General features: G+C 43.2%; 1 protein-coding gene across 1 annotated transcript in view; it reads right to left on the bottom strand.

Annotated features, from left to right (window-relative positions):
• Positions 1 to 21,846: 21,846 nt before the first annotated feature.
• The window catches only part of SH2D4B (SH2 domain containing 4B), a 119,649-nt gene continuing 115,709 nt past the window's right edge, over positions 21,847 to 25,786 (bottom strand). Inside the window, exon 9 of the mRNA XM_066242741.1 lies at positions 21,847 to 22,268. Within this exon, the coding sequence (XP_066098838.1) occupies positions 22,176 to 22,268 (93 nt within the window). The 3' untranslated portion in view covers positions 21,847 to 22,175. The remainder of the gene's footprint in view (positions 22,269 to 25,786) is intronic.

Here is a 25,786-nt window from a genome sequence, read left to right as displayed (position 1 = left end):
GCTAAAACTTAATCAGATTGTCACCCCAAATGTCAAGAGTGGCTAGAAAATAGCCAAGACTTGGGCCCCAAGGAGAAAAAAGCTTAGTGAATAGTTAGCCATCCCTGCCATACTTCCTATCCATCTATAAACTGAAGCCCAACTCCTATTTCTACTCTTCAAACACACAAAGTTTATTCCTGATGCAGGCTGTTCACAGTTGCTCCATTTGCCTGGATCCCTGCATGGTTGGCTAATTCTTGTCATTCAGACCTCAGCCCGGATGTCACCTCCTCAAAGAAGGCTTTCCTAGTCACTCAATCTAAAGCAGTCACCACTCACCAGTTACGTTTTGACATCCCCACTTCAATCTCAGTGTGTGCTTACCTCAGCACCTGAATCACATTTATTATTTCTGCTCAGATATTCAGTCTCTGAATTAGATTAGGAAATCCATGTGTGCCTGACCCTGGCCAATGCTAATATTTCTGAATAAATGAATGAATGACTGAATTCTTGCTTTTCTATACATATTCTAATGGGCCAATTATCATCTAAACCAGTGTTTTTAACCGCTGGTCTATGGATCGATCCACCAGAAATTCTGTGCTGGTCCGCAAAAGAGTTAACCATACCTACTGTTGTATGAAGATTATAGACCCTCCCAGGCCAGTTGACTCAGCGGTAGAGCATCAGCCCGGCATGTGGAAGTCCTGGGTTCAATTCCCAGCCAGGGCACACAGGAGAAGTGCCCATCTGCTTCTTCCCTCTTCCCCCTCTCCTTTCTCTCTGTCTCTCTCTTCCCTTCCCGCAGCCAGGGTTCCACTGGAGCAAGGTTGGCCCAGGCACTAGGGATGGCTCCATGGCCTCTACCTCAGGCGCTAGAATGGCTCTGGTTGAATGGAGCAACGGCCCAGTTGGGCAGAGCATCGCCCCCTAGTAAGTTTGCCAGGTGGATCCCGGTCTAAAGCATGTGGGAGTCTGTCTCTCTGTCTCCCCGCTTCTCATTCCAGAAAAATACAAAACAAAAAACAAACAAACAAAAAAGATTATAGATCCAATGATCTTAGTTAAATTTGCTTATGTTCAGGGTGATTTCTGCCTTAGTGATCCCTGAAATTATTCTATTTTCACTGGTCCTCAAGTGTAAAAAAGTTGAAAACCACTAATCTAAACATTGAAACCCAGCCCTCCAATGAGATCTCCATGGAGCAGAAACACCCATCTTTCCTCCCATTTGCTGTTGCACCCAGTAGAGCCCAGGCTTTCCTGAGCACTGAGACTTTTTCAGACAGGGCCTGAAGCTCTGGGTTCAGCCAAAGATGAACTGTGCTGCAGGGACAGGAATTGCTTCCTACTCACGTGGAAGACTGGCAAAAGCCTACGGGTCTGCATGCTGACAGGGCACAGCTGGGATGAAACCAGGTCAGGACAGGAGCTGACAACAGCCACTTCCCACCTCCCCCCACCAGTGCTGAGGTCTCTCTGGCTAGCAGACTCCCGTCTGTCCTGCTGCAGGAAGGAGACCAACACAGTGATGGGGTAAAAGGCGGCTTAAAGACATTTCCTCCAGGAATAAAGGTAGCTGAAAAAGAATGCCAGAAAGAGATCTTATTCTTTTTTCTGCAGCATTTTTCCCTCTGTTATAAACCATCGTATCTGAAAGGTCGCTCTTCGAGGTTGATGGCTTTCTTAGCAGTGCCCTTTCTTTCTACTACGTCGTGGGGTCTGCATGTCACAAGATAGAGAGGCTGGCAGTGGCTGCTCTTATAAAATCTTAAACTGCAACCACGTGAATAGCTAAAATAAAACTTCAGAGGGCTCTGAGGTTCTGGCCTTTTTAAAAATTGAATTTATAGCTTGCTCTGCTCTCAGATGATCCTCACCGATTCTGGCTTTTGGAAAGAACCATAAACCCCATGTGGGAGGCTGGTTCTTCAGACCCTGTCAGGAGGCAGTGACCCTGGTTCCTCTGTGCGCACACTCACAGTGCATCTGCCCATCTATTCATCCACCCCTTCAACTCTCATCTATTCTAGCAGTAACAACTGACTATCAGGCTCCGTCTGGTAAAGCAAGGAGATAACAGTAAACTCACAGAGGTAGTCCCTGATGTCAGGGAACTGGCATTCAAGACAGATACAAGGCCCTGGCTGGCTGGCTCCGTGGTAGAGCATCTGCTCTGCTTGTGGGTGTCTTGGGTTTGATTCCCGGCCAGGGCACACAGAAGTGACCAGCTGTTTCTCTGTCCCTCCTTCTCCTTCCCCCTTCTCTTTCTCTCTTTTCTACCTCCACAGCCATGGCTCGATTGGTTCAAGTACATGGGCCCCAGGTTCTGAGGATGGCTCCGTGGAGCCTTTGCATCAGGTGCTAAAAACAGCTCGGTTGCAAGCATGGCCCAGATGGCAGAGCATTGGCCACAGATGGGGGTTTCTAGGTGGATCCTGTGGGAGTCTATCTCTCTATCTCCTCTCCTCTCACATGGTAAAGAAGAAGAAAAAAGACAGATGCAGACAAGTTAACTAGTGTGGATGATTTCTTAGAGATGTCCTATAATCTGGCTGAGAAGTAACTGTCTTTCTTCCCCAAGAGAAGCTCAGGGCTTTCGGTGCTGACTGAAGGCTTGGATTTCCTCTACCTGATAGTGAGTACATGAACAAGCTGTTGTTTTAAAAATCTGGGCAAGTGGTACCACACTTGTTGCTGAGGACCACGCTGCAGCCACTGTCTTCAGCCTGCACAAGGCTTTTAAAGACACTGGACCTGGGCCACTGGGAGACTTAGCATTCTGTGCTGATGGTGACCCCTCACCCTCTGTAGGCTGTGAACCCTCTCTGTGCCCGGTGGTGAGGACCTGAGCTGACAGGAGCCCTCAAGCTTGGCTGAGGGTTATTATCACCTGAAAATTTTAAAAGTCACGATGCCCAGACTACATTCAGGCCAATCAAATCAAAAGACCTTGAGGTGAGAACCAGTCATCAGAAGTTTTTATAGTTCCCCACGTGAACCCAATGAGAATGGCCAGTCTAAGGTGAGGAGGTTGCAGCTTTGAACATTGGGACCTAGAAGGAGTTTTTTTGCAGCTCCTCCAATCAGCTGAAGAAGGGAATGGTTTGGGTTTCTGCCCTTACTGGGAATCAGAGCACTACCAGCGCAACCTTCAGAGGGACACGGTAACATTGTCTGCCAACAAAGCAAAGGGAAAGGAGCAGCCCCCACCATGGATTGTGTAAGCCTCGGGGCATTCCTGGAAGCAGAGCCCAGAAATAACAGGACCTGGCATCTCCATAAGCTGACTCTCAGAGCTGGGTGTTGCTATATTTAGAAAAATTAGAAAATGTGTCACTTTCTTGTGCAAGTTATCATGTAAGTAATTCATAACTCTTACCCAGTTGGTGGTCATACAGGGTAGCAAGTGCTAAGAGGGAAAGAAGCCTCCTGCTGCAGGGGCACAGAGAAGGGTCCCTAAGCGTGCTATACTTCTGTCCTTTCCCCTGCCCCTCCCAGCCACACCCAGGGCTGACAGTAGTACAGAGGTCTAATCAGGGCCTCCAGGGAGAGCGACACTAACCTCAAGGGGAAGAGAAGTGGCAGACGGGGTGTTGAGCTCCAGTCACCAAGTCCTCCTCAGACTGTCCGAGTTCCTCCTTCAACTCCAAACCGCAGAACATACATGCCCTTCCTCAGGCTCCCCATCCTTCTGCCCTCTTGCCCTTGTCCCTCCCACCCCGCCCTCCAGCCTCCCTCCCACCCCGAGCTCCAGTGTCCTTCCCAAAACAGAAAGTTTTAAAACACCTGAAAAGATTGCACCTTTTTCTTCCACAGAGAGACCTCTTTCCCATCCCTCTGAGTTCCTCCTCCTGGCAGATAGGCCCAGACCCCAATTTTCTCCAGAAGCATGTGGCTTTAAGAACCTTCTCTTGTTGACTGTTGGGACTATTGACTATATTTTATAGAAATAAAAATCCATGAGTGTATTCTTCTTGTTGGCACAACCAACGGGAACAGCTGGCAGCTTTGTAAATGACTCCGTGAAATCCCAGCACAGTAGTGGGGCAGAGCCATCTATAGCCCAGTGCTTCTCAACCTCAGCTGCCATTGGAATCGTCTGGATGGATTTTTAAAACTAAGGTGCCTGGGTCCCCAGCCCACCCCAAGATTTTCTTTTAATTAGCCTGCAAGAAGTGCAAAAGGCCATGCATGAGAATTCCTTTTAAGACCCTCCCCACACACCCCCAGGTGTTGCTACCCTGTAGTCAGGGTTGAGAAGCACAGAAGAGCAACGCCTTCTCTGACAGGACTTCTGCCTCATCCTTCAAGCGAGCATCTCTGACGGGCCATGATCAGGGATGAGACAACGTGGAACAGAACTTTGTCACCCATTATCCTCCAGGAGTTCTGCAGGTTCCCACATGGTTCTCTCCCTCCAAACTCACCTCTAGTCGGTGCAGGCGCTGCTGGGCTACTCCATCTCTATGTGAATACGTTTCCCAGGATATATCATCTCTGCTTGGTGTCCTTTTCAATCAGCAAATCTTTTCTGACCACATAGGACAGGAGGGTTGTGGCTCACTACAGACCCAGGCCTGAGCCTTCTTCAGAGCCCCTTGTCCAACTGGGGAGATGAGCAGACAACCAAGGGCTGACCCAGACACTACTGCCTATGAATTCAGGCAGTGTAGTAGGCTTTCGGAGGAGGACTGACAGTGTGTGCTGCAGCAGGAAGAGCCTCTGGGAGGAGGCAGACCAAAGGCTGGAGAGAATGTAGAGGAGCTAAGGACAAAGGGAAGAAGCAACCGAGTAGGTACAACTCTTACACCCTGTGGCTACAAAGAATATGAGGGCAAGAAAGCTGTAACATGTGGAGAGGAGCTGATGGGAAAATGGGAAGGTAAAAACAGTCTGTGGCTCATTCCTTCCCACTAACCCTGTCACCACCCCCTTGACAAGAGGCCATTGCCGTTGTCACTGGAAAGGATTGAGGACCCTAAGATTTCCTTTCTTTAGCAGGTTTTTATTCTGTCTGACTCTCTTGGACAGAAAAAGGGAGAGGGTCAAAGGTTACTTTTAAGTCTTTTGTTTCCTCATAAACAGCTTAAAATGAATATCCCAAAAAAAGCAGTTTCAAAGTGGCAGGACTTTGATCCCTCTGCCCCTCCTTTTAAATAATAAAATTTTACATTCTGGAAAGCAAAGTTGGTAGATTGCTCCATATTCCATTGACTCAGTTATTCAGTCCTGAAAATAATCAATTAGGTTAACATGCTGGGTCTCCCGTCAGGAAGCGCTGATGCAGATGGGCTTGAGCGAGCCTCGTGTAGCATTAACAAGTGGGCAGGTAGTTAATGAGGGTCATGCCTCTGAGAACAGAAGGGAACACAAAGGTTTAATAATTAGAGCAAATTATAAGCCAGTCAAGAAGGTTTCTAGATGTGAGGCTCACTGTTTCTTTTGCTAGCATGAAAGCAAGCAGGGACAGCCTGCTGCCTCCTCCTTGCCTGCAGACCGAATGTCTCTGATGATGTCCTCAGACACTCAGGTAAACGCGACATGGTTTACACAAGCATCGGTCACTAAGGGTGTTTAAGTGTGAGCTGTTGTGGGATGGATGTCTCAACTTTCTATCACATCCTTGGGCTGTAATTTGCATCTGCAATCTCAGAAGAAAGAAAAGTTTTAGTTCTCAATCATTTCAAGTCAAAGGGTAGGAGGAAAATGAAAATTGGTCTGGAGAATTATAGCCAAACAGTGAAGAAACTTAGAAAAATTCAGATCCAGTTTCAGTTTATAGTGAAAAATGAAACTTTAAAGACAACTGAACTAGAGTCTAATATTCACAACTGTGTGTTACGGAGTCTATTAAAACACAATTCCGCCCCCTAAAATTACCCTCAGTTTTATCAAAGTGCCAAATTAAGACCAATTTATTTACTGTATTAAATCCAGTTTCACTTTGGCTGATGATTTGCATAAACACAAGAACAGCAGTTGATCATAACAGGACTCTCGTAGGGAATCTCCAGACTGAGCTAAGGCTCTCAGGGTGAAGAACCAAGACACATAGTTGCTATCTAGCTTTGCCTGTAATATCAATAGACTAGGGTAAATTTCTCAAGTTCTCAAGGACTCCCAAAATGTCTTGAGTTTCTTTCTTTGCCATCTACCAGGAAAGCCACCTTTGTTCCTGACCTGGGAAGACTGTATGAACCATGTAAATAAGCAAGGTACCAGGCCATTCCTCAAGGGGCTTTGATCAGCTTCCAAACTCAATACTAAGTCCTTAAAGCTTTGTTGGTGACATCCAGAGTCTAGGACTGTCTCTCTCAAACATGACATTCCAGTAAAAGTCTTGGTTAATAAAACCAGTTTCCAATTGTGTTCTGTTATTATGAGAACAGACTCTTATTGGGTTTATGCTAACAAACATATTTTTATGAAAATTATAATATTCACTCATTAAGAGTTTCCAAAATCTGGAGGGGTCAGGTAGGGAGAAAAAGATAAATGCTTAAAAAGGTATACTTTACCAAATTGCTTTAATAAAAAAAAGTTTTCTTATATCTTACAAAAAAACAGATTTAAAAAATCAGCAATATTTTGAACAAAGTCATAAAAATAGTAATTATCCTTAGTTCATTCAGTTTCATACTCAAATTTTATCCTCATTGCCAGTATTTCCATGATCCAGTTATTTCTTAGACTTCTGTGAATATTCATCTAGTTAAAGATATAACCTAAAATTTATTCTTGGAAAATTCTGCCTTAGAATTTTCATAGATCTTTCTATAATCTCTCTCTTTCTTCCTCTCTCACTAAAATCAATAAATAAAAATTTTTTAAAATGTATGTATTTAAAAGGAAAAGAAAAGTAAGAAGGTATAACATATTCAGTGGGACAGAAAAGTAATTCCACTTGAAGAAGTAAGAAACAGAGATGAAAGGAAAGGCTTGGGAGAGCCTCTGAAATGCATCTCGAACTCTCCTGTTTGAGCGACAATTGTACTTTTGAGTACAATTGGTTAAAAAGCAGTGTTCAGGGGCTTTTAAAATTGCTGGGAGAAATGGTAGTTCCTATAAACCAATAATTGAATTGCTTAATTGAAAACATAAGTCTCTATTGTGAATCATGACAGTTTCTCTTTAACTGCTCCGTGAGCGACACGGATCAGCCCGGGCTCTCCTATTTTTTGTTTGTTTGTTTGAATGTTTGTTTTAATTATAATTATTAATTTTAATGGGGTGACATTGATAAATCAGGGTACATATGTTCAGAGAAAACATCTCCAGGTTATTTTGACATTTGATTATGTTGCATACCCATCACCCAAAGTCAAATTGTCTTCCGTCACCTTCTAACTGGTTTTCTTTGTGCCCCTCCCCTCCCCCAACACCCTCCCTCTCCTCCTGCCCACCCTGTAACCCCCACACTCTTGTCCATGTCTCTGAGTCTCATTTTTGTCCCACCTATGTATGGAATCATATAGTTCTTAGTTTTTTCTGATTTACTTATTTCGCTCAGTATAATGTTACCAAGGTCCATCCATGTTGTTGTAAATGATCCAATGTCATCATTTCTTATGGCTGAGTAGTATTCCATAGTATATATGTACCAAAGCTTTTTAATCCACTCATCCACTGACGGACACTTGGGCTGTTTCCAAATCTTCGCTATTGTGAGCAATGCTGTCATAAACATGGGGGTGCATTTCTCCTTTTGAAACAGTGCTATGGTGTTCTTGGGGTATATTCCTAACAGTGGGATAGCTGGGTCAAAAGGCAGTTCGATTTCTAATTTTTTGAGGAATCTCTATACTGTTTTCCACAGAGGTTGCACCAGTCTACATTCCCACGAGCAGTGCAGGAGGGTTCCCTTATCTCCACATCCTTGCCAGCACTTACTCTGTGTTGTTTTGTTGATGAGCGCCATTCTGACTGGCATGAGGTAATATCTCATTGTGGTTTTAATTTGCATTTCTCTAATGATTGAGCATTTAGTTCATATGCCTATTGGCCATCTGTATGTCCTCTTTGGAGGTCTATTCATTTCTTTTGCCATTTTTGGATTGGATTGTTTGTCTTCCTGGTGTTGAGTTCTATAAGTTCTTTATAAATTTTGGTTATTAACCCCTTATCAGACATATTGTTGAATATATTCCCCCATTATGTAGTTTGTCCTTTTATTCTGTTCTTATTGTCTTTAGCTGTGTAAAAGATTTTTAGTTTGATATACTCCCATTTCTTTATCCTATCTTTTATTTCACTTGCCCGTGGAGATAAATCGGCAAATATATTGCTGTGAGAAATGTCGGAGAGCTTACTGCCTATGTTTTCTTCTAAGATGTTATGGTTTCACAGCTTACATTTAAGTCTTATCCATTTTGAGTTTATTTTTGTGAATGGTGTAAGTTGGTGGTCTAGTTTCACTTTTTTGTAGGTAGCTGTCCAATTTTCCCAACACCATTTGTTAAAGAGACTGTCTTTACTCCATTGTATGCTCTTACTTCCTTTGTGAAATATCAGCTCTCCATGAAGGTGTGGGTTTATTTCTGGGTTCTCTGTTCTGTTCCATTGATCTATATGCCTGTTCTTATGCCAGAACCAAGCTGTTTTGAGTACAATGGCCTTGTAGTATAACTTGATATCCGGAAGTGTGATACCTCCCACTTTATTCTTCCTTTTCAAGATTGCTGAGGCTATTCATGTTCTCTTTTGGGTCCATATAAATTTTTGGAATATGTGTTCTATATCTTTGAAGTATGTCATTGGTATTTTAATTGGTATTGCATTGAATTTATAAATTGCTTTGGGTAATATAGACATTTTAATGATGTTTATTCTTCATAACCATGAGCACGGTATATGCTTCCACTTCCCTTTATTTTCCTTGATTTCTTTTATCAATGTTTTATAATTTTCTGAGTACAAGTCTTTAATCTCCTTAGTTAAATTTACTCCTAGGTACTTTATTTTTTGGTTGCAATAGTGAAGTGAATTGTTTCCTTAATTTCTCTTTCTGATGGTTCATTGTTGGTGTATGAAAATGCCTCTGATTTCTGAGTATTAATTTTATATCCTGCCACGTTGCTGAATTCATATATCAGGTCCTGTAGTTTTTTGACTGAGACTTTAGGATTTTCTATATACAATATCATATCATCTGCAAATAATGATAGTTTTACTTCTTCTTTCCCAATTTGGATGCCTTCTATTTCTTCTTCTTGTCTGATTGCTGTGGCTAGGACTTCCAGAATTATGTTGAATAAGAGTGGTGAAAGAGGGCACCCCTGCCTTGTTCCTGATCTTAAGGGAATTGCTTTTAATTTTTTCCCATTGAGTATGATGTTGGCTGTGGGTTTGTCATAGATGGCTTTTATCATGTTGAGGTATGTTCCCTGTATTCCCACTTTGCTGAGAGTTTTGATCATAAATGGGTGCTAGATTTTATCAAATGTTTTTCTGCATCTATTGAAATTATCATGTAGTTTTTCTCCTTCCTTTTGTTTATGTGATGAATCACATTGATTGATTTGCAAATATTCTACCAGCCTTGCCTCCCTAGAATAAATCCCACTTAATCATGATGTATAATTTTTTTTTTATATTGCTGGATCCGGTTTGCTAATATTTTGTTCAGGATTTTAGCATCTAAATTCATCAGCAATATTGGCCTATAATTTTCTTTCTTTGTGTTGTCTTTGCCTGGTTTTAGAATCAGAATTATGCTCACCTCATAAAAGGAGCTTGGGAGTCTCCTTCCTCTTACATTTTTAAAAATAGCTTGAGAAGGATAGAAGTTAGTTCTTCTTTGAATATTTGGTAAAATTCACTTGTGAAGCCATCAGGCCTGAACTTTTCTTTGTTGGGAGTTTTTTGATAACTGTTTCAATCTCATTTGTTGTAATCGGTCTGTTTAGGTTTTTGATTCTTCCAGATTAATTTTTGAAAGATTATATGTTTCAAGGAATTTGTCCATTTCATCTAGGTCAGCGGTTCTCAACCTGTGATACGTGACCCCGGTGGGGGTCGAATGACCAACACAGGGGTCGCCTAAAGCCATCGGAAATACATATTTTATTTAAAAATGTATTGTATAATAAATATGTATTTTCCGATGGCTTTAGGCGACCTCTGTGTTTTGGTCGTTCGACCCCTGCCAGGGTCGCAACCCACAGGTTGAGAACCACTGATCTAGGTAGGTTATCTAGCTTTTTGGCATACAGTTCTTCATAGTATTTTCTTACAATATTTTGTATTTTTGTTATGTCAGTTGTTATTTCTCAACTCTCATATCTAATTTTACTTATTTGAGTCCTCTCTCTTTTTTTCTTGGTGAGTCTGGTTAAAGGTTCATCAATCTTGTTTACCTTTTCAAAGAACCAGCTCCTTGTTTCATTGATCCTCTGTATTTTTTCTTTAGCCTCTATGTCATTTATTTCTGCTCTGATCTTTATTATTTCCTTCCTTCTACTACCTCTGGGCTTTACTTGCTGTTGTTTATGTAGTGCTTTTAGATGCAGGGTCAAGTTGTTTATTTGAGCTTTTTCTAGCTTCTTAAAGTATGCCTGTAGTGCTATGAACTTCCCTCTCAGGACTGCTTTTGTTGTGTCCCATAAATTTTGAGTTGATGTATGCTCATTATTTTTCGTTTCTAGGAATTTTTTTATTTCTTTTTTAATCTCATCGTTAACCCATTCATTATTTAATAACATGCAATGTAGTTTCCAAGTGTTTAAGTATTTTTCAGTTTTTCTGTTGTGGTTGATTCCTAGATTCATGCCATTGTGATCAAAGAAAATGTTTGATATAATTTCAATCTTCTTAAGTTTGTTGAGACTGCTTTTGTGCCCTAACATGTGGTCTATTCTAGAGAATGTACCATGAGCACTTGAAACGAATGTATATTCTTCTGCTTTAGGGTGAAAGATTCTGAAGATATCTATTAAATCCAGTTGATCTAGTATGTCCTTTAAGTCTGCTGTTTCTTTGTTAATTTTCTTTCTTGAGGATCTATCTAGTGATGTTAGTGGGGCATTGAAATTCCCTAATATTATACTAAAGTATTGCTGTTGATCTCGCCCTTTATATCTATCAAAGTCTGCTTTATATATTTACGTGCTCCTATATTAGGTGCATAGATATTTATAATGGTTATATCTTCCTGTTGGATTGCTCCCTTTATCATTATGTAGTGACTTTCTTTATCTCTTACTATAGCCTTTGTTTTAAAGTCCATTTTGTCTGATATAAGTATTGCTGCCTCAGCTTTTTTTTCATTTTCATTTCCATAAAATATTTTTTCCATCCTTTTACGTTCAGTCTATGTGCATCTTTTTTTTTTTTTTTTTTTTTTTTTTTATTTTTCTGAAGCTGGAAATGGGGAGAGACAGTCAGACAGACTCCCGCATGCGCCTGACCAGGATCCACCCGGCACGCCCACCTGGGGCGACGCTCTGCCCACTAGGGGGCGATGCTCTGCCCCTCTGGGGCGTCGCTCTGCCATGACTAGAGCTACTCTAGCACCTAGGGCAGAGGCCAAGGAGCCATCCCCAGCACCCAGGCCATCTCTGCACCAATGGAGCCTTGGCTGCAGAAGGGGAAGAGAGAGACAGAGAGGAAAGAGGGGGGGGGGTGGAGAAGCAAATGGGCGCTTTTCCAATGTGCCCTGGCTGGGAATCTAACCCGGGTCCCCCGCACGCCAGGCTGACACTCTACCGCTGAGCCAACCGGCCAGGACCCATCTTTTGTTTTAAGGTGTGTCTCTTGTAGACAGCATATGTATTGGTCCTGTTTTGTTATTCACGCAGCTACCCTATTTTGATTAAATCATTTAATCCATTTACATTTAAGGTTATTATTGATATGTAGTTGTTTATTGTCATTTTATTCTTTAAAACTGTATTCCCCTTTTGCTATATTCTTTTTTCCCTATATACTTTTTCCCTTTGATCTGTTTACAATAGGCCCCTTAGCATTTCTTGCAGCATTGGTTTGGTTGTAGTGAATTCCTTGAGTTTTTGTTGTCTGGGAAGCTTTTTATTTCTCCTTCGATTTTAAACGATAGCCTTGTTGGATAAAGTAGTCTTGGTTGTAGGCTCTTTTTATGCATTACTTTGAATATTTCTTGCCATTCCCTTCTGGCCTCAAGTGTTTCTATTGAGAAGTCAGAAGTCATCCTTATGGGGGCTCCTTTGTAGGTGATAGCCTTTTTTTCTCTAGCATCTTTTAATATTTTTGTTTATCATTTAGCTTTGGTATTTTAATTATGATGTGTCTTTGTGTAAATTTCCTTGGGTTTCTCTTTAATAAAGTTCTCTGTGCTTCTTGAACATGTGAGACTTTTTCCTGCATTAATTTAGGGAAGTTTTCAGCTAGGATATGTTTGAACAAAGTCTCTATCCCTTGTTCTTTCTCTTCTTCTTCAGGAACCTCTATGATGCGGATGTTATTTCTCTTCATGTTGTCACAGAGCTCTCTTAGAATTTCTTCATACTTTTTCAGTATCTTTTCTTTTTTCTGCTCTGCTTTTATGCTTTCATTTATCTTGTCCTCTAACTCGCTGATTCGATCATCAGCTTCATCCATCCTGCTTTTAATTCCTTCCATTGTGGTCTTCATTTCTGATATTGTATAATATTTGTCATTTCTGACTGATTCTTTATTATTTCAATGTCCTTTTTTATATTTGCTATCTCTTTATTTAGGTGTTCATAATGACCATGTATTATTGTTCTAAGATCTTTGTGCATCCTAATAACAATTATTTTAAACTCTCCATCTGGTAATTTGATTATATCTGACTCATTCAGGTCCTTTTCTGGGGATTTCTCTTGATTCATTTGTGTTCCATTTCTCTGCCTTCTCATTTTGTCTGTGTATAAGAAGGTTTTGGCCACTGGGGTCCAATGTGTGGCCTCTGTGTTCCCTAGGTGTGGTCTGTCTGCAGGCCTGCCACCCCCTCTGCCACTGATGCCTAGGGCATTTGGGTATGAGTGTTGCCAGTGCCAGCCCGCTGCAGCTGTTTCTGCAGTTTCCCCCTCTCCTCCACAGGAGGGGCTGTGATTACATGCCCAGGGTTTATAAGCCTCGCAGCCTCGACCTTCACCCCGCCCCCACAGGTGGGGTTATGTGCTGTGCTGGGCCACAAGCCTCAGCACCACAGACAGGAGTGAGCACCTTTGCTCAGCTGCAGGTCTCCACTTGTTCCCAGGCTCCCACCCCACCCCCACAGGAGAAACCCACTGGGGGTTGGCTGCAAGCCTCAGCTCTGTGGGCCAGGTGGGGCTGCACACCCATGCCCAGTCGCAAGTCTCTGCCTATTCTGTGCTTTTGCCCCAGCCCCGCAGAAGGAGCCGGCTCTTGTGTTGGGCCACAAGGCTTGGTTCTGCCATCGGGTGAGGCTGCGTGCCTGCGCACCCTTGTTCAGTGGCTGGTCTCCATCCCTTCTGGGGCTCCTGCCCTTCCCCCACAGGCTGGATTGCAGGTGGGCCGCAGCTAGGCCAGACCACTTTTGCACATCCCCTTTGCCCCCGCTGGGCAAGACTGAGCTCATGCCCAGGCCTCAGTTGTGGCCGGCCAGCTTCTGCCCTTGCCTACGGAACTGTGCTTCCATGTCCTGCCACTGCCCACCTCCGGTGAGCCCTCAGCGGTTTGGGTGGGGGCGCTGCAGCTCAAACCCTAACACTCCATACTGTAGTCCTGAAAGCTCCCTCCTTCTAAGCAGCTCTGCTCTGAGTGCCATGGGAGAGCTTGTTTGGCTGGTGTCCTGCTTCTCTTTGCTGGTATTGCTGTTTCCATGGGAAATATTTGCTTCAGATTTGGGGAGTGACTCAGCCCAGGGGTAAGGGTGGCTATCCTTCAAAATGTTTCTCCCTGTGCCTCCTAGATTACCCTCTCTTCCTGCTACTCTGGTCCTCTCCTCTCTCCCCATCCCCCGGAACCCCAGGTGAGTGGTTGTGAGAGAGGTTTTCTGCGCGGTCCTTTTAATAAGAATCCTGGGTCTGATAAATCTGTCTCTTTCTCACAAACAGTATCCTGACTTGTTTCACAGCTAAACACTGTCCATACGCCTCTTCTAGGCTCTGGGGCTGCATGCTGGGGCTTTGTTCCTGGGGCTCAGGACCCTCCCCTCTCCGCTAAACTCACTTCCCGCTACATGAGTCTCTCTGGGCTGCCCTTTGCTCCTGGGAGCTGGGCAGCCCTCTCTGCGTTTCTGCTTTTCCAACCAGTCTCTGTGTGGTTTCTTTAGTGTTCCTTGGTTAAAGAGTCCTCTTAGTTTAGTCCAAAGTTGGTTTTTCCAGAAGATGGTTCTTAAAATTAAGTTTTAATCACCTTTGGTTCTAGGAGGTGGATGTTGGTACGTCTGCCTACTCCATCGCCATCTTGCTGTTCCCTCTCCTCTTTTATAACTGTGTCAGGTAAGGGTTTATGACACAAAGTATTCCTCCCTTTGTAGGTACTAAGTAATAAAAGTTAAGTTGCTCCTAAATGATTTTGCATTTCTCTTTCAGCTATGAGTTAGCATCTGCTTTTTAAGGTTCAGGCCGCTTCTATGTAGTGTCGTTAATTAGTTTCTCAATGGACCATTTGTTCAGAGATCCCATGGCTCTTGAATAAATTGCTGAGATGTTAATGGAAAACAATATTTTATTAGGCAGACTTGCAGAGATGTCTGATTTGTTCCTAAAATAGAGTGCTAGAGTCCAACGCTGGGCTACTAGCTCCTAGATGTTTTTATGGATTTGGTTATTTATAAGAATACTAAATTTTGTATTTCAGCATAATATTTGGGTTGTTCTGGGTTTTTTTGTTTGCTTATAAGCTGAAAGTGCTACTTACTTTTCATAATCCTTAGAAACTGGAAATGATAAAAGAGGTTTAATTATCCCAAAGTACCTTCTGCAGTTCTGTTCAACAGCCAACTACCAGAAGAAATAGGAGGCTGAAAGTACACACGCCATACCCAAGGCAGTGGGCTCCCCTTGACCAAATCACTCCACAGCTGCCAAGGGGAAGAAGAATTTTTAAAGAATGGCAAAATGAAAGGCAATAATTATAGCCAATCAGAATGAGCCAAATGGAAAATTCACCAAAAACCCATGAAGATGTGCGAATACAAGGGAAATTAACCAGAGGCATGCCAGCATAAGACATAAAAGGTAGTCAGGAGAAGATACACAGAGCAAAGCAAGTCATTGAAGGTCTAGGCCAGCGGTTCTCAACCTGTGGGTCGCGACCCCGGCGGGGGTCGAACGACCAAAACACAGGGGTTGCCTAAAGCCATCGGAAATACATATTTTATTTAAAAATGTATTGTATAATAAATGTGTATTTTCCAATGGCTTTAGGCGACCCCTGTGTTTTGGTCATTCGACCCCCGCCAGGGTCACAACCCACAGGTTGAGAACCGCTGATCTAGGCTGAAATTTTGGTCAACAGCCAAGTTAGCAACACAAACTACTGTTGCCCCATAGGCTTTCAGGAGTGTCCAAGTTGCCGACTGATGGTTAAGAATGTGGGTACTGCATCCCTCATGATGAATTTAGTTTTGCAGGTGTTTAGTTTAGATAACAGAATGTTATAACATGCTAACAAGCACATATCAAGCCTTCACACACACACACACATGTGCACGCACCTGGGTTTGGGTCTGAATGACCCCTGTGTGTCATATCTAAGGCTTTTGTCTTCAAACAGACACACACAGACACTTACACATCTTCTTGCCTCCACAACTTTGCTTATGCCAGTTTTCTCTTTTCTTAGAAACCTCTTCTGTTCTGCCAATTAAATTCAGGTTTATATTGATGACCCCCTTGTCACTATGCTGCTTCCTTCTGCCCAGGGGCAGGCCAGGGGGGCTGTCTGTGGAGGGCAGAAGCCAATGGGATGATGAAGGGCCCACCATGCACAGGCTCTACTGGCCTCCCCATTCCCCAGGGCCTGGACACTGTAGAGGCATCCTCTCCTGCAGTTTCCCTCTAGGGGGTCACTCTAACCGCTGGGCCTCTGACATTGTGTGCCCCCAGGGTGAAAAGATTTCCCTTCAGAAGAGCACCTAGCAAAACCATTTTTGGCATCTGCCTCCAGCTCTGCAACCTCACCATCCTCCACATCACACAGTCTCCTGAGGAACGAGCTTACATCCCAGCAGACCCGCAAACCCGTCCTCTGAGGTGAGGATATAAACGGCACAAAGGACTACTTACTGTAGGGACTTACATAGCTGCTCTTAGCATGGCCAGTGGAGAGAGGACATTCAGCTCTTACTAAGTGGTTATCACAGACCCAACGCCTTATCATCTTTTAAATGCCAATTAGCTAAGGCCCACCCAGAGCACACCTGTAACCAAAGTAGTTTGTGAGTTTGTTGCCACAAGGTAGAGCACACACATACCAGAGGAATCATGAAATACCTCAGAGGGTGGAAGTTAGGAAAGGTTACTTATTGAGACTAGGGAGCTGATCCCAGAATGGCCTTGGCAGGGATTGGTCAGAATCTGCAAAGCGGGGAGTTGCTGGAACACCCTGGAGAACTTTAGAACTCAAGTCAAGCAGATGCACACCCATGTTCATTGCAGCACTAGTCACAACAGCCAAAATGGAGGAGCATCCCAAAGGCCCACTGACAGAGGAATGGGTACACCAAATGTGCTATACACATACAGTGGAATATTATTCAACCTAAAAACAAACAAATGAAAAATCCTGACATATGCTACAGTGTGGATGGACCTTGAAGAAATGATACTAGCTGAAATAAGCTAGTGAGAAAAGGACAAGTGCAGCATGATTCCGCCTCTATGCATTACCTTAATCATCCAATGAATATGGACAGGAAGTAGAATGCTGGTGTCAGGAGCTGGGAGAGGAAAGGATGGGAAGTTCTCGTTTAATAGGTCCTGGGTTTCTGTCTAACAAGAGGAAGAATGGTGTGGAAGGATGGAGTGATGGTTGCACAACAATATGAACGTTCTTGATGCTACTGAATTTAAAAATGATAAATTTTATGTATATTTTCTATAATAAAAAAACATGGAGTTATTAGATCAGTTCATCTGATGTCCTATTAAAATATATGGCTCTGCATAGCTGGTTAAAGGATTTGAGCTTGGACAGTTTCCCCTGCTGGCTACAGCTTAGCTCAGTTTACCATATTCCCTGTTATTCTCAAGAGATTTGTTTCAAGACTCCCAAGCCATGCCTGAAACCACAGATAGTATCAAACCTTATACATACTGTTTTCACCTATACATACATACTATGACCAAATTTAATTAATAAATTAGGCACAGTAAGAGTTACAACAATACCTAATAATAAAATAGAACAATTATAACAATATACTGTAATAAAAATTATGTTAATGTGGCATTGTTAAGTAAAACAAGGGTTACCTAAGCACAAGCAGTGTGATACTACATGACAGTGGATCGATCCCCAGCCACTCCTGGTGACTATGAGGCAGACAGTGTGTGCAGCACAGACATTGGATGAAGGGATGAGGAATGTCCCGGGCAGGTAAGATTCACCACGCACCTCCAAACAGCTCTCAATTTAAAACATATGAACTGTTTTCTTCTGAAATTTTCCATTTAATATGTTCAGTTTTAGCACAGTTGACCGTGGATAACTGAAACTGCAGAAAGCAACACTGTGAATAAGGGGAGTACTGTTTCTGGTTTGCTAGTCAGAGAAAAGGTGAGCCAACATGTGATGGCTCTTTATATTCTCAGCTGTCCCATCTCAGACGAGGTGTTAGCAGAGTTGTCTTTGACTTTTCAATCCCAACTGTTTGTCTGTGTATTTGCTCACATGTTTATTGCCCTTAACAACTGAAAGTGGATTCTGCCTGGGCTTTTCTATTGCAGGGCTCCTCTAAAGGTTGGAGCAGATGTTCAAACTCTGCACAGTTCTCTTGTCCCTAATCTATGACAAATGCAATTCAACAGCATCAACTGTTCCAGGCACCACACACATGGCACTGTCTGACCTGCAGGACCTCACAGACTGAAGGGTTGCAGATACAGACACAGTTAATGTGGGAAAGTATGGCAAGTTCCAGGTAGCAAGTGCTTCTATGCCCATGTAGAGTATCTACATCTGTGATAAGACTTGCTTACATTTGGTTAAGATCCTTTAACCAAGGAAAGGAACAAGCCTCCTTTTTTGGTGACGAGAGATGAGCTGAGAGTCAAATGTAAAATGAGAACACTACTAGAAAAGGTCACGTGTTTATTTAGGTGTCTCTAAAGCACAAAGGATGGTGTTAGAATCTTTCCTCAGACTGGATTTTTAAAAGTCAGAGAAAGGAAGCAAAATAATCCCCAATTTATGCACAATAATCTAAAGCTGGAGTCAGCCAACTTTTCCTGTAAAAAGCCAGATATTAAGTATTTTAGACTTTTGAGGTTATAGCCAAAGATACTACACAAACAGATGAGCATGGATGTATTTCAATAAAACTTTATTTATGAACACTGAAATTTGAATGTAATATAATTTTCACAGGTCATAAAATATTATTCTTCTTTTTAATTTCTTCCAATTATTTCAAAGTGTAAAAACCACCCTGAGCTCTCAGAAACACAGGCAGCAGGCTGAATTTGGCCTGCAGTGACCACTGGTCGACAGTCTGGCAGCATCAGCAGCACTGGGAGCTTGTTAGAATACAGAACTCAAGCCTGCTCGACATCCATGGAAGGAGAATCTGTGTTTCAAGAACATCACCTTGTGTTTGATCTGCACATTCCAGTTTGAGAAGGACTGGCCTGAGGCCTAGCAGACTCCGAACAAAGCCAGACTCATGAGTCTCAGTGACATAACGCAAAGAAGTGGCCCTGAGAAAGTTCTGAACTTCTCTGTGCCTCAGTTTCCCCATGCGCAAGATGGAGATGAGATCATCATCTCCCTCAGCATGGTTGTGAGACTTCATACACACGCTGAAATAATATTTGTCATTTATATCACTACATCTCACATTGTGTCATTGTCTCAGCCACCCTGAGACAGGCACTGTCTACCCTAATTCACAGAAGAAACTGTGGCCCAAACAGTTGGGGTCACAGAACAAAGGTCTTTCTGTCTCTAAACTTAGTACTGAGGATAATGAAGGGTTCAAGGACACAAAAGGGGACACAGTCCCCAGGCGCCCAGGTTGTCATGTCCACGTGTCTCCTCTAACGGTCCCCTCTCGGCAGCATCCCTTAGCCTGTGCTCCCAAGATCGCTCCCATGCCCAAGAGCACAGGGCCCCAGCTCCACCACTCAAGGAGCTCTCTGAAGCTGCACCCAAAGAAACTTCTCTTTCATCCCTTGAAATTTATTTTTCATCAGCTTGTGTAGTGTTTTTTACAACTTCTCTCACTAGTTATAGATTGTAAATTTTTCCTTTGCTGAGTCCTGTAGCTGTTTTTTATTATTATTATTATATTTGTAAGGCTGGGGGGGAGAGGCAATTCCTTTTATTTGAGAATCCTGACATTTATTAGCATAATAAAATTCTCAAGATGAAATTGCAGTTTTCCAGACAGTAATTTCATTTGCAGGACAACTGACAAGATATTTACTTTAAGGCCAGGTAAAACCTAAAATATACGAGATGTGCAGAAAATGCAAGCCCAAAATAAAATGAAATAAATGTGTTAGGCATGGAAGCCTCAGCTGTTAGCTATCACATATTAATTAGGGTGACAGAAAAAACAGCTCAGGGACTCACATTCTCAGGCCATCTTGGTCTGCTTGCAAAGCTGCTGCTACTTCTTGGAATTAAAACTTTATTCTAGCACCTGGAAAATCATCACATCCTATCCCCTTGACACAGCACTGCTAAACACAAAATAATTGTTGCTGTTGTCATGGTTGCTGTTAGCAATTCCTTTCAGTTGCACAGAGATTTCATATTTATCATTGAACTGATCTGTCAAAAAACTCAGTGATGGCCATAGAGAAAATTCTCTTCTCAGTTACACTGAGTTTTAGTGTGGTTAAATGACTCAAACAAAGTCAGTGAGTGAGTAAGTAGCGTAGCCAAAGCTAAAATTTGTTTCCTCTGAGTCCAATAGGAAGAAGGTAATTTTAATAATATCAGTTATGGTATTTGAAAGCACTTTGGAGTTCAGAAAGCAGGTCCCCTTCATCACTGCATATATCCATTCAGGGGTCTTGTGAGATGGGCAGATAGGAGGGAAGCCATGGAGACAGACTGCAAAATTGAGTTTATTAAACATATTTGTGTGGTGGGTACTTACCCTGGCTTCCCCGGAAGGCATAGCCTATGGTAAATGATGATATGCTGCTACTTTACTCTGCAGTTTGATCCCAGGGGAGCAGAAGACAGAGAAAGAGGAGTGAGGCAGAGAAGGAGGAAGAGCAAACACGGGGATGTGATACTGATCTGACCACCACTTGGGTTCATTATGACTAGTTGCTTGATCCTGCAGGACTGTCTACTAAGAGGTTGTGTTAAGTACCACCTCTCAGAAAACTCCCTTCAAGAGAAGAAAGGGGGAAGAACTGATGTATCAGCCACTGTCTCCCCTTGATAAAAGGTTCATCCTTCTTGGTTGCACAGTGTCTTATGCCTTTGCAGCGACAGCAAATGAGAGGCCCAGATCACCACATGTGGCAGAGTATCGTGGCTTATGCTCACGTGAAGCTGATAGACACAGTGGGGAAGTGCAGAGCCCACATAAAATTCGTTTCAGTGGTGGCGACTGGGGTTGAAACAAGAGGTTGAGGATATAAGGAACAGATAAGGAAAGAGGTTAAGTAGAACGAAAGAGATGTTTGATACAACCATCAAGTAAGGTAAACCAAGTCATTGACTTCCACAGAGGCCATTCATCTTTTTACTCTCACCAAACACAATGCTCTCTCTCTCTCTCTATATATATATATGTCCCTGAGTGTGAAACATGGGTCATCTCTGAGAGTTACTGAGAAATTACTGGGAGAGTTTTCTTCTTAACAGGAAGAATATACTCAACTTAAGTGGACAGTAGAATCAAAAATCCATGAACTATGTAGGCAGGGGGAATCATTTGAGCAACCTGACCAGATGCCTACAAGCCATTCTTAAATTATAATTCACCCTAGATTTGGGGCTCATCTATAGGAATACATACAACCACTTCTTCAGTATTACCACGAGAGCCAAGATATGATTCCAGACAGAGGAGGTATGGCAGAAGAAGAGACAAGTAAGGAAGACAGAGCAGTACCAGTCTAGAAGCCGGGACCCAGGGGCTTTCATAATTCCAATGAGAATGTCAATGAGGGTGATGGGGAACATTAGTAAAGATGCAGCCGTCGGCCCTGGCCGGTTGGCTCAGTGGTAGAGCGTCGGCCTGGCATGCAGGAGTCCTGGGTTCGATTTCCAGCCAGGGCACACAGAAGAAGTGCCCATCTGCTTCTCCACCCCTCCCCCTCTCCTTCCTTTCTGTCTCTCTCTTCCCCTCCCGCAGCCGAGGCTCCATTGGAGCAAAGTTGGCCCGGGCACTGAGGATGGCTCTGTGGCCTCTGCCTCAGGTGCTAGAATGGCTCTGGTCACAACAGAGTGACGCCCTGGATGGGCAGAGCATCGCCCCCTGGTGGGTGTGCCGGGTGGATCCCGGTCGGGCGCATGCAGGAGTCTGTCTGACTGCCTCCCTGTTTCTGGCTTTGGAAAAATACAAAAAAAAAAAAAAAGATGCAGCGTCTATGTTTTCCATTTACAGTATTTCTTCTATAATCTCTCATGACTTTATGAACAGTGGTGTGTAAGAAATAACATACTAGAAATCATGGATTCATGCTGAAAACTTTCAGAAGGCATACATTCATTCAACAAACATTTATTGAATGGACACCATGTGTGAAATGCAGAGTTCGGTACTGGAGTTCTTTTGGATTATAAAACAACCTGTGGGCTCTAGGAGCTAAGTTCAGAGCAGCTGTAACAAATAGGCTTCATCTTCTGAGGTCACAGCTAAACTCTTCATAAAAGATTTGCATCCATTATTAGCCATTTCCATCCTGAGCATTGGGACCAGGACCAGTACAACACATGCCATATATTTCATATCTCTTCAGACATACTAATCTATTTAATTCTCTGGATGGTGGTGATTCTTCCAGAAGACCAGAAGGATTTAAGCCGAGAAGTTCTTTAGTTCAAAAAATAGGATGATCAAAGGAGTCCAATTGGATAGGGGGCAAAATTCATTCAAACAACAGATGGTAGTCTGGTGGGCTGTGCCTCTGTCCACAGGGTTCCTGCAGCAACTCTCCTCCTGAAACAGTGATAATTTCCTCCTAAAAAAAAATCATTATAATCAAGAAAGGGAAATAATCTTATAAGAACTAAGAATATGTATCTGCCTCCTCCTCAAATTTTTATAAATCTCAGGGAGAAAAATCTGCTTTTGAAGACAAATAAATTTATAAAAGTATGGGAAAGTAAGAAAGGCCATCAACAAAGCAAAAATGCTGAGGAATACTTGAAAACCAAAAGATATACAGGATGATATTTTTCAGAGGAGTTCATGTGAGGGTTAGTGGATATCAGCAGGGCAGGTCAGAGACCCCCAGAGAGCAGAGGTCTTTGTCTCAGGCTGGCAGACAGTAAGGGGAAGCACACGGTTCCTTGGGAGGTCACAAAGTTCAGACACTCCCATCCCCAAAAGATGAACTATTTATTCACTATCAACTCAAACCCTGACAGAATAATGTAACTGGATTTGGGAAATAGTCAATAACAGCCAATGTCCTGAAAACTTAAAAATGTCAATCTAGAGATTGTTTTAGTACTCGACAGTGATATTATATTGAAACTTCACTGTGACCCTAAAAGATGAGTGCTATTATTAAACCCATCATACTGAGAAGGAAACTAAGGAACTGTATCCACTGTTGGACAAGCAAGAAATTCACAGTTGAAAGATCACCTCCTAGCTCAAAATTTATAAATATTTATGGAAAATCACAACCATGAAAGAAAGGTGCCAATCTCAACAACAGGAACCGATCTCCCCCCCTAAAAAAAAAAATCAAGTGTATAAAACAAATAGAAAGAGACTTTTAGAGATATATATTAATCTCCATAGTGGAATGAGAAGATAAATCATCCATGAAACAAGAATGGGCTATTATTAAAAACAAACAAACAGACCCTGGCCGGTTGGCTCAGTGGTAGAGTGTCGGCCTGGCATGCAGGAGTCCTGGGTTTGATTTCCGGCCAGGGCACACAGGAGAAGTGCCCATCGGCTTCTTCACCCCACTCCCTCTTCTTCCTCTCTGTCTCTCTCTTCCCCTCCTGCAGCCGAGGCTCCATTAGAGCAAAGGTGGCCCGGGCACTGAGGATGGCTCCTTGGCCTCTGCCCCAGGCGCTGGAGTGGCTCTGGTCACAACAGAGCGACGCCCCGGAGGGGCAGAGCATCGCCCCCTGGTGGGCAGAGCATCACCCCCTGGTGGGCGTGCCGGGTGGATCCCGGTCAGGCGCATGCGGGAGCGTGTCTGACTGTCTCTCCCCATTTCCAGCTTCAGAAAAATACAAAAACAAACAAACAAACAAAAAAAAAAAAGACTATCTGGAAATGAAGAGGATGCCCACTTAAATTACAGGGCAATTTTTAATGGAAGAACCAAAGAGGAGAATGGACATAACCAAAGAGCATGTAATTGCTGGAAGAACTGACACAGCAATAAGAAAGAGGCATCTAAGAAAAAAAATGAGCAAAGGATATGAACAGACAATTCACAGAAGAAATTCAAGTGGCCATTATACATATGAACAGAGCTTCAGCCTCAGTGGTGATAAGAGAAATGCAAGTGAAACCACAGTAAGATTCAGTGTCTGCCCAGCTGATGGAGGTATATGCCCCAGTGCCGGCAGCAGCGTGAGGGAACAGCAGCCGTATAGCATTTTGGCAGGAGCGTGAACTGGCACTACATTTTTGGAGGGCAATCTGTCAGATATGTTCAAATTAAAAATGTACATAGTCTTCTACCCAGCAATCCCTGTTCAAGGGATCCATCTCCAAGAAATACTCCCGGAGTGATGTCAGAGAAATGGCGCCGTGAGGACTGCGACCGACAAATCTCCCCAAAATCTCAACAAGTTCATCAACCAGAGATAGAAATATCTATCCTTAGAGCATCTGGGAGTTCTACACACTGAAGGCGAAGGTAGGGTCGTGCGAAAAATTGACTAAATATATAATCAAACCTAAAGGAAATAAATCGGAGAAAGAAACACTCTGCCTTCCTCACTAACCTGAGCAAAGGCTGCTTTCACTTGGAACTGAGAGTTGGGGGGAGCTAAGGGTGTAGAGGAAGCTAGGCTGTGGCATGGACGTTCATTCAAGCCGAGGAAAGAGTGTGCCTGTGGTGAATCAGCCCACGCAAGCAAACGCCCGCGTGCCGCGAGCAACCGCCTGTGCAACAAGCAGCAGCTGCCAGCGGCACATGGGGAGTGCGCCAAAGCGAACTTCCCCACGCCCTACCTTCTCTGGGTGGGCGGGGCGCCTCAACCAGCCATTCAAGCTAACAATCAAGCATCAGGGGAGGGGTGCGCGGGCAGCTTGCAGTCCTTTCTGCAGCAGATCAGCAGATCCAATCACTGAAATTAGCTTAATCCACAGGCTACTCACCTCCCAACTGACCTACGTGGCTCTAATTGACAAGATCTCTCTTAGTTCAGCGATCTAAGACAAGAGGCGTGATATTTTTTAGTGCCTCTTGCTAAAAGGGTGGGGGCAACTTCTGATTGGCAGAGCTTTCATCCTCAAGGATATATGCTAAAAAGAGGGACTTGGCAGATGTTAAGACCTCCTGTACTGCAAACAGCGACTAGGGCATCTTCTTCCCAGCCAAAACAGGTTACAAAGTGCAGAAAGCCTTGGGAGAGTGGTCCCACAGAGTGCTAGGCATGCTGAACAGGCCTGGAGGCTCATAGAAAGTCGCCTTGAGAGCAATTAGCTCCCAGCCCTGCCTGATTACGCTGGCAGCTCTGACTGTCAGAGCCTTACCAGAGCCTTGCATTGAGTGGGGATAGAGTGGGGATTTGCCAGCTTTTTGAGCCTCCTACTCCCCAGGCAGAGGCAGCGGCAGCCTCATAGCTGGATCATCAGGCTGCTAATTCAGGAAGGAGAGACTAGGAGAAAGGCTCTGGGAAAACAGACTCTCTCATTGTTGGAGCCTGTAAATGCTAACAAGCCTTGACTACCAACGAGACTGAAGCCAAATATATGACATTGCCATAGAGTCTCATCAACTGCAAATCCCTACCTAAGCATGCCACAGGGGCAGAGCCTGGGGTACAAAGTCACCGACCAGGAAGAGGGAGAGGAAAGAAAAAGGAAAAAGAAGTTAACCTTTCAAAATCAAGAAAAATCCACAGACTTTATAATTTGTTCCACTATTTTTTTGTTTCTTTCATCTTCTTGCCTTTGCTATTATTATTTCTATTTCCTCCACTTTGGTCCTTTTATTCTCTGCCTGTCTTACTCTTTTCTTTTCTTGAACTACACTACCCATAAGTGTTACATTTTATTTCTTTTCTTCTTTCTTACTCTCCATGAGGGTTACACTCCAAAACCCTTAACTCTCTCTCTTTTTTGTTTTTTTTTTCTTCCTTTCCTTTTCCCCTTTTTCTTATTTCTCCCTTTCTATTAGATTCTTCTTTTCTCCTTTTACTTTTCATCTCATTCAATCCTCAATCACAAACAAATTATTTAATTTGGGACTCAAGTTTTTCTTTTGTGTGTGTGTGTGTGTGTGTGTGTGGCATTTTGGGTGCTTTTTACTTTGCTTTTTAACTCATTAGCATTCCT

This window comes from Saccopteryx bilineata, chromosome 9 (assembly GCF_036850765.1).
Source record: "Saccopteryx bilineata isolate mSacBil1 chromosome 9, mSacBil1_pri_phased_curated, whole genome shotgun sequence".
Taxonomy (NCBI): Eukaryota; Metazoa; Chordata; class Mammalia; order Chiroptera; family Emballonuridae; genus Saccopteryx; species Saccopteryx bilineata.
Note: the sequence above shows the minus strand (reverse complement) of the source record. Positions and strands in the feature narration are given on the sequence as shown.